This window comes from Pectinophora gossypiella, unplaced genomic scaffold, assembly GCF_024362695.1.
Source record: "Pectinophora gossypiella unplaced genomic scaffold, ilPecGoss1.1 Pgos_70, whole genome shotgun sequence".
NCBI lineage: Eukaryota > Metazoa > Arthropoda > Insecta > Lepidoptera > Gelechiidae > Pectinophora > Pectinophora gossypiella.
In genome coordinates this window covers 85,418-94,713 of record NW_026063280.1, presented here as the reverse complement: position 1 = coordinate 94,713, position 9,296 = coordinate 85,418, and the positions used below count along the sequence as shown (strand labels likewise).

General features: G+C 33.8%; 1 protein-coding gene across 1 annotated transcript; it reads right to left on the bottom strand.

The window, feature by feature from the left end:
• Nucleotides 1–1,354: 1,354 nt before the first annotated feature.
• Nucleotides 1,355–6,111, bottom strand: LOC126381638 (uncharacterized). The gene is made up of 3 exons (XM_050031093.1): nucleotides 6,059–6,111; nucleotides 5,832–5,906; nucleotides 1,355–5,636 (listed from the first exon to the last, which is right to left on the bottom strand). Exon 3 carries the CDS (start codon nucleotides 5,033–5,035, stop codon nucleotides 1,508–1,510), a length of 3,528 nt encoding a protein of 1,175 aa, XP_049887050.1. The 5' UTR covers nucleotides 5,036–5,636; nucleotides 5,832–5,906; nucleotides 6,059–6,111; the 3' UTR covers nucleotides 1,355–1,507.
• Between the last annotated feature and the right edge of the window lie 3,185 nt (nucleotides 6,112–9,296).

The window sequence follows — 9,296 nt, the reverse complement described above, 5'->3', positions numbered from 1 at the left end:
TAAAAATATACAGTTTAGTAAATATATCAAACAAAAATACAAAATATTCCTTTAAAAACTGTAAAATATATCATCACTACTCAACTTTTTTGATATTTTGTTAACTATGCTTTCTGTTTGGTCGAAAATGTCATCAACGACGTCTTTGACAACGTACTGCGCACTTAACACAACACTGTCACTATTTGCTGTCTGGGATGATGATAATGCTTCTTCGTTCAAGTCCTGGATGGTTATTTTGATAAGACGAATTCCTTTTCTTAGCTCTTTCCTAATTACAAAAGATTGAAGAGGTTTATTTTTATTCGAGTTTCTTTTAATTTTGAGACAACTGTTTATATTAGGGTTTTCGCCTATCCTTAAAGATTTCATGATAAATTAATAGTAGGTAAATTTCGCAATCCAGAAATCTGGGCAATCACAGGTTATCTGAAACAAAAGAGAAATAAATTAATATCTACTCGTTGCTATTACAAAAACACATCTTTGAACTTAAAACTCACTAACACTTACTATAAGTTAAATAAATAAAATTGATGACACGTTGTAGACCAAGAACGGCTAATTACACACTAAATAAAAATTATGAATGCTTACCTGATGGTGAGTACGACTGGTGATGAGTCTGTACTATATTGCCCGAACTTTCGTTTCTTGCTGCCACTTCAGCACCCATTTGGTACATAAGCCGAAGTGCCTTGTACAGGATGTTATCATGTTCATTGTGAACCACGTACTGAGCTTTCGAGTTAAGTTTCACGTTTACTTCACTATCTGTCTCTTCCGCACGCAAGATTTCTAGCCTAATTATATATTTAGGGATTTCTGGGCTCATATTTATGATAACCGAAGCTTCTGGCGAAGATAGTTGTGGCTGCCTTCTCGACATGATTAAGTAAATTGAAAATTGGACAGTAGAACTGGTTGATATGAAAGTAGACGACAGAATGAATTAATGATTTTAAAACACAATAAATCTGCTGAGTCTAATTACACTTGCGAAATCCAACTAACAGAGCATAATTTAACGAATAAGCAATAGTATAACTTATTCATTTTGTCATACTGGATTCGTCTTATAGCTCATGTTACAAATAACTGTATCAGTTGGACTGCTATGTAATTAATCTACCTACTTTTAAAATAACATGTCTCGACTTGTCCAAAAAGAAAATGAAACTTGTTTTAACTTGTTTAGTAGTATGGATGGTAATTTAAATAAAACAATAAAAAATAAGGTACATTAAACACTTTATTAGATTAAACTTACACTAAAATCTTAAGTATAAATCAAAACCTTACTCTAAACACACAAAAATTACAAACATAAACTCTAAACTGTTTCTCACTGGGTATAAACAGAGATTATGGAATTCATTTTATTGTTTCTTTATGTTTCGATCCTGACATAATAAATACAATATGATTTATATAAACAAGAAACCTTTCGGTGGCACCTAATTTCTTAAATACTTACACATAATTACAATTAGGTACATTAAAATGCTTAAAGTAAAATAGACTCATGACCCCACGAGAGAGTAGAGATTTTGTCTTTTAATACAATGCGCTTATCGTCGTTAAAGGACAAAGCTACTTTTTTAAGCGACTGTGTAAATATCTCATGCTTCAGCGATTTAAATATCAGATTTTTCTTCTTTATTAAGCAATTATCTAGTAATACAGTCTTATAATCATCAAAACTAAGTTTTTTGATGACAGCTTTTTTGGTACCTTTAGCTTTTTTTAATTCTGTTGCTTCTGTTTTAATAGAGTAAAGTTTAGATCTTAAACCAACAAATTCAACTATAAGTTGCCCTCCTAATTCGTCTTTAAATAATCCAGGTACTTTTTTATTCTGCTTCATTATACCAAAGATATTGTCGTCTTTATAATTACTTGTATCAAAGTACTGCTGAAAATTTTGTCTTATATCTTGATATACATCTTTTGTTTGTATAGAGTATAAAAAACTGTCTGTATCCGTATAGCAAAGCTTTAAGTGGGAACCGTAAAAAGGTTTAAGGACAGAATAGTGAAAATCATACATATGACTTTTTGATATTTCTAATACGGTAAATCCTATGTAAATAGGTTTGTCAAGAGTAATTATTTCAGGTTTCATTTGAATCGCTACCAAATTCTCTGTGAATATAGTGGAACTGTGGTAGTTGGGCCTAGCTATAAGTTGCTCTGCCGTATAACGTTTCTTGGTTTTATTGTGGTTATCAAACCATTGGTTTATTAGCTTCACATTTAACCTTTTTTCGGTGTCTTCTAAAGTTTTCCCGAAAATGCTGTTATTTAGTAGCTTGAAGAAGTCTTGTTCAAATTGCGATTTTGCTTTTTGCCGCAACTTTGTGTTCAGGTCTATGTACTGTCTCAAATAAGGACTCTGTTTAAATTTGATAGCTCTATGAATATGCTTTAAATGTAAGCCATGTTTTAAACATGTTTTCAGATGAATGTAATGTATAACATACTTGAACTTGTCATACAAATTTGGTATCAATTTACAAGTTTTTGATCCAGGCGGTGTAAACTTTTGAGGACAAAAAGGTATGTCATTATGAAGATCATGTAAATGGTCAGGGTATACTAAGTCTACCTCTAAAATATAACCAACTTCTGAGTCATCTGGTATATTTAGTATATCTAAACATTCTAGTTTAGGGTTTTCAATTAATTCAAAATCAGAATATGGTAAATGACTACACATAGCATATCCATATAAATTATTACAGTCTATGTAAAGTAAATAGTTATTTGGTGAAGTTGGGTTGTAATTAGATAAGTACTTATTATTAGCTTTAGCGTAACGTGTGGAACACAAGCAAACACCCCCACGGATGCCGCTTTGAATCATCCGAATCATTTCGAGGTCATCGATTAGTTCTAACTTAACTCCTGTTTTGAGTAACATAGCATCAAGACTCAAGCTAGGCGCAGACACATAAAAAGCAGGGTCCAGTCTATAATTATTTTTACAGGTGTGTCTGAAGCTTTCAAAAATATCTGTCAGTAAAATAACATCAGATTTTAAGTATAAGTCCGTATATTCACCAAGATTTTTTAAATGAAATGTTTTCCACACTTTATGAGTATGTGCATAATCAGACTCTGAAATAGTCTCATCCGTTAAACTACTATAAAACTGATGACGAGGCGGCAATTCGACTTCTGTATAACATTTCCAATCGCACATATATTCATAGGGGTAAATGCCTTTGCGCGTTAATAAATCAAATTGTTCTTTTAATGGATAAAAATGCGATAAATGGATAAAGTCACTTTTATTTAAATTCTCTGCCGCTTTCTCTAAACTCGTACCCAAAAACCTAAAAGAATCTACAAAACGTATGGGCATATACTGATTGTTACCTAATGAAAATAATTTAGTAAAAGAAATATAATTTTCTTTTGTTTTTGCTAGTAAATTGAGGTTACCTGGCATCTCACCTAATTCTCGAATAAATAAATGACTGTCGTAACCTGACAAGTTGTGAAAAAACACAGGCAAAAATTTAGGAAGCTTGAACTGAATATTACAATAGGAATGAGCAGGTCCTCGATAACGACCTGTCAAATGACAATGATCTCTAACCTTATCTTCAAATAATAATTTATTACACAAGTAACAATTTTTGGATGTTAAAAAACTTTCCAGTTCTTGTTCGGTCAATGGCAACATTTTATGTTGATTTTGTAAAATTGTATTTATCCAAGATACATCATTTTCTAGATTTTCAATAAAATTTTGAACACAATCGGGCCCTCGGAAAGATACGTACTTATTTAAAGATGAATCATACGAGCAAACTATGTAGTAACCAAACGCCGCGGGAACGTGTTTTTGAATATTTTCGGTACATTCAGAGTTTTGCGCGTCAGGGGTCGGTTGTAGCAGAGATTCGAAATCAGCATAAATTACAAACGGCATATCTTGCATTCGTTCGAAGTGTTGAAACTGTATCAATGAACCCTTTTCAGGCAAAACTGTTTTGACTCTTCCGCATGCATGAGAATCTAATTTGTTTTCGCTAGAAAAAAAGTTCATACAGTCATCACAAAAAAATATTTTTCCATGATGCTTTGTAACCTGTGTTCTAATAAGTCGACTCAAATCCTTTATCAAACAATAATGTGATCGTAACCCGTTTTCGAGTAATAACAAATTAACATGCTTTTTCTTTTTATGAACCGACTTGTACAAGGGACCTACGACAGTTTTTTTGTTTTTGAGTCCATAGATATTCACACTAACTCTTGGGTTGTTTTTTTCAAAAACCTTGACATCAGACAAACTTACGGGGAAAGTCATACCTTTCGTACTGAGTGTAGTTTCAAAATGAGGATAAGAAGAAGGTCGATTTGAATTGTACTTGGTTGGAAACAATGCCGCCATAATGCACCATAAAAAACAAAAATTATCATTATTTTTTATGTTTATACAGGCGCGTTTCATTTTAATACTTTGTGGAAGCTCAATAAACCCAGATGCTCTCAAAGGGTTATATTTATTAATATTTATTTCTAAATACAAATTACCAACGAAATACCAACCACTATCTCTTTCCTGAAATTCGTCAACTTTAGTTGCAATCAAATTTACAACTTTATTAAAAATGTCATTAAAGTCGTACGTTTTATGAATAACTATGTTTTCAGTGTTGAAAGATTTGACTTCTCGTCTATCATCCTGGGGCAAAGAAAATTCAGCAAAAAGCTCAAAGTTTACTTTAATACTATCAAAGGCATCACGTCGGGCATCGATAAGCTGCCTAACATTCTTACGCAGAGAGCGTAAAAACGTCTCGGGAGGGCACGCGACCGCTGACCCTACCTCGCTATTTTCACTGCTCCTCAACCTATACGATGCGATACGGCTACGAAACGCGCTAGATATTCTCTCAATGCAATCGGACTCCCTAATAGAACTATTATTTTTATGCAGTGTGCTACGTAAATGAGATGAAAAAGCTTTATTTTTTATGGACAAATCACAAATAGAGCAATATACTGATTTAGTTGGCATATTGCTAAAATGTAATCAAGAAACTTCTTACGATTCAAAATCAAATTAGGTTTATATTTCTTAAGATATTTTAGACTCAAGACTTAGGACAACCTGATACCTGGTAGCACTATTTTAATTAATTACCTATAATTTCAAATAAACAAAATAATACGAGTCAATAAAAATAAACTCTGCCTACCCAAGAGGAAAAACAGACGTGAGTTATTCTTTTACGTCCTTATCTGCGAAAAAGTAGCCCTCAGTCTCGAACTTGGGTTTACATTTTTTGAGAAACTGTTGGAGTAGCTGTAACTCCGGCGCATTATGGTCCGCCTGATACTTTAGACTGAGGACTGCTTTCTCGTAGCGTTTCCTTACGTCTACGTGTCTGATGTCGGCGACCTGGTATAGCTTAAGCTCCACGAATAGGTCTCCGTTCAGCTTGGCGGTGCGGCGCACGGTCCCGTCGGCCACCCGCTTTGAGTAGGAGGATTGCAACGCGTTCTTGGAGCGCTTGATAACCTCCTCGTCCTCGCTCTCCGAGTCGATCACGCGCCACTCCTCGCCGGGTTTCTTTACCGCAGAACGCTTTCTCTTTGGAACCAGCTTTTTCTTAGCCCTGAAAATTACAATAATTAATTAAACGCATGATCATCTAAGTATTTGAACCTTAAATTTAAATATTTATTAAAGTGAAAATAGGAGCATCATAAAGTTAATGTTGAGAATTTAGCAGTCATCGTGAATTAATCATAGCATGTGTAGAATTAAGTTACAACAAGTAGATTAAGTTAAACAACAAATAGATATTTACCTCGGTGTCTCTCCGTCAGATTCCACTGCTGTGCGCTTGGCAGATGAACTGAGCTTGCTTTCCTTTTTCTTCTGCCTGAAATTAGCAATATATATATATATATATATATATATATATATATATATATATATATATATATATATATATATATATATATATATTTAAATTTAATATACAAACATTAACAGCAATAGATATCCTTAAAAATATAAAATTAGTATATTCACCTTGGTATCTCTACGTTCGAATCCGCACGCTTTACGGCGGAGTTTCTCGAACCGATAGATCTTGATTTATTTCTATAAAAGCCCAGAAATACATTTCAAGTTTTATATAAGAATGTTTAGTAACACAAATAAAGTTAGGTCATTTTATTTTAATAATGTTATTAATATTTACCTGCTAAAAGCTATCTCGTCCTCCGAGTCAACAAATCCTCGACCGGCGGATTTGCTGGATGTTTTAGAATAATATTCAGAGTCCGACCTGAAATAACAATAAGTAAAATAATGTTTAAAAATGAATGGATCTTAAAATGTCTCTAGAAGTCACAAAATAGCTTAATAGTCACTAGATCCATTCCGACCCGGATTGGTACGAAAACAAGCGATGCTAGTAGGATTTATTGTGATCTAGGTAAAAAACAATCACTTCAAATTGGCGTCTGTCATTATCATCAAGTCATCAAGAGAGAATCTGATCCGAAAATTAAATGAAAACTTACGAACATTATTTGTGTTGCTCGAATCCTCATGTATCAAACAAAAAAATCAGCTCAGACGGCGCGGCGGTAGGATGGAGCGGGAAACAGCAGGGCGACTCTGCACTGTCACTAATTCGTGGACAGCAGCGGCGGGGTGGTGATGGGGCGTCGAAGATGGGGCACGTACCACTTAGCACTCGCGAGCGATTCAATCACGTCGAAAAATAATTATGGTCTGTGTAAGTTTAGGGTTTTTATGGTAGCAAGTTGCACAATAGTCATCAGGAGTTGACAACATTTTTCTAAAACCTCAATGAGGTACCTTTAAATATATTAGTATTTTTATTTACGTTAAGTAATGTACGTCTATTCCAACCCTTGTAAAAACTAATTTTTATGCTCATGTAAAATGTTTGTTATTTCTGTACTTACGCAGCAATTTTCGCAAAACGTGAAAAACAAAAATATTATATTTCATTTCGCAATTATTTATCAGAAATCAGAAATCAGAATCAGAAATCAGAATCAGAATCAGAATCATTTATTCAACGTAATTATCATGGATAAACTTGTTGAAGGTCAATGTAACATTTTTGAATTTACGTCATTTCGCAAGGTGTTATGGCTGAGGAGAAGAAATGACAAGAAACTGCAACAGCAACACATCTTTTAAAAACCAATGAGGATATACATTACAAGTTATTTAATAACTAGAGGAACACATTCAATACCAGACATTTTTATCATTTAGGTAGTCATTAATCTTATAATAAACTTTTTTACATAAAGTAAGCTTCACGTGAGCTTTAAATTTTTTTCTGACAAATTTAAAATATTATCTGGTATTTTATTGTAAAAACGTATACATAACCCCAAAAAAGATGAATTTAATTTACTTAATCTAGAATTTTGAATAGCAATTTTATGTTTATTTCTTGTATTGTAAGTATGCCTTTCACAGTTTCTCGGAAGGAGAGATAAGTTTTTACGTACATACATAATGTTTTCATATATATATTGACTTGCGACCGTCAGTATATTTATTTCTTTAAACAGCTCCCTCAAAGAGTCCCGACAACGCAGCTTATAAATAGCGCGAACTGCTCTTTTTTGAATGATGAAAATAGTTTCTACATCAGCGGCTCGACCCCACAGCAAAATACCGTAAGACATTATGCTGTGGAAGTAGCTGAAGTAGACAAGTCTAGCAGTGGGTACATCTGTGAGTTGTCGGATCCTTCTGACGGCATATGCTGCTGAACTTAGCTTGCCCGCTAGTGATACAATATCGATAAGTAACTTGAAGCGCACAGTACAGTTCACAAAATATTTTATTTGTATAGATCTCATAAAAATGACGTTATCCATACAATACATAATATAAACATCCTATTTACGTCCCACTACTGTTGGGTACACCTTAAATAACGGGTTTGTGGAGGTGGTCTTCCACCTAGAGGCCGGCACCAACAGTTAAACGTGCCTTTCGAAACATAGAATCATCTTATCAATAGTTGTGCAGTAAGGTACGCAACGTCATGAATGTACCTTTTATACCAATAATAATATGTTTAACTAGCTTAGTGACGATCGAATATGTGTATCTATTTAAAATATGTAGGTAAACTTCATGAAATTATTTTGTAAACTGTACATAGACACAAAACACCTTACTGGTCAGCAAAAATGAACGCCGCATTGCAATAATTATTAGGGATCTGCAGCTATTTTGAAACATCGGTGTATAACGTTCTCATCGAAGCACTGAAGTTTATTTTTATTTTTATTTTATTTTTTTACTATATGAAAGGAAATTAAAATATGAATAGCCTTTCTTATCGATCGCAGTTGTCAACCATGTCAACAATTTTTTTTTCCGTGTCAATTCTGAGCACGGTTGCCCTTATTATTTGATCAATAAGACGCAACTTTTTTCTTAAAGGCCAAGCAGGGATCAATATAGAATTGTATTCCTCATATCCAATTATTTGTACATAATAAAATTCGCACAAAATCCACACACGGGCGAGAATTTTTACTACCAACACACTACCAATTTCGAGAGCCTGCTGCATTGTGTTTTCCTAACAAATATTCGTTTAAATTTGAACCATATTTTATAATTGTCACCTTATATCTGGGGAACTGTAGTGCCCCGCCATCCTTTCTGGAAGCCATTCAAGGTTACTATACTGTTCCACATTCCAATTCAAAATTTAATTCTCCACATTTCAGCTAGACAAGGAGGAAATATCGTAATCATATCTTACAAAAACGTCTTATCCACATGCTTATTTCTTTGAAAAACTTTATTGATGTTCAGAACCTTCACTTTATAAACTAGTTGCGCTTTCTTGTTTATAGCAAGACAGCAAAACTTGGATCCCTATTCTATACCTACAAGCTTATGCTGTTGTTTGTATCGGTAAGGACTACACTTATCAATGCGACATAAACATGTTACTGTATAATGAAAACGTATGACGAAGTTTTAGTATCGTAGTTTCTCTTCAGAATAATACTGTTTGATCGAAGAGGACTCTACAAGTTCTCACGGCGATTATCGTTCATTTGGTCTCTAGTGTTAGAACGTAGATGATGTCTGTGGCGGTACTAAGTACACGATGTGGAACAGTTACTGTTAGAAGGTTACGAACTGGTCTAGACAAAAAAAAAATCTCTATTTATGTACAAAGTATAGGGTTCGAACAGCCTCGATGTATCTGTACGCCTCTATACAGCGCTCTAGCAAGCATGAGCAA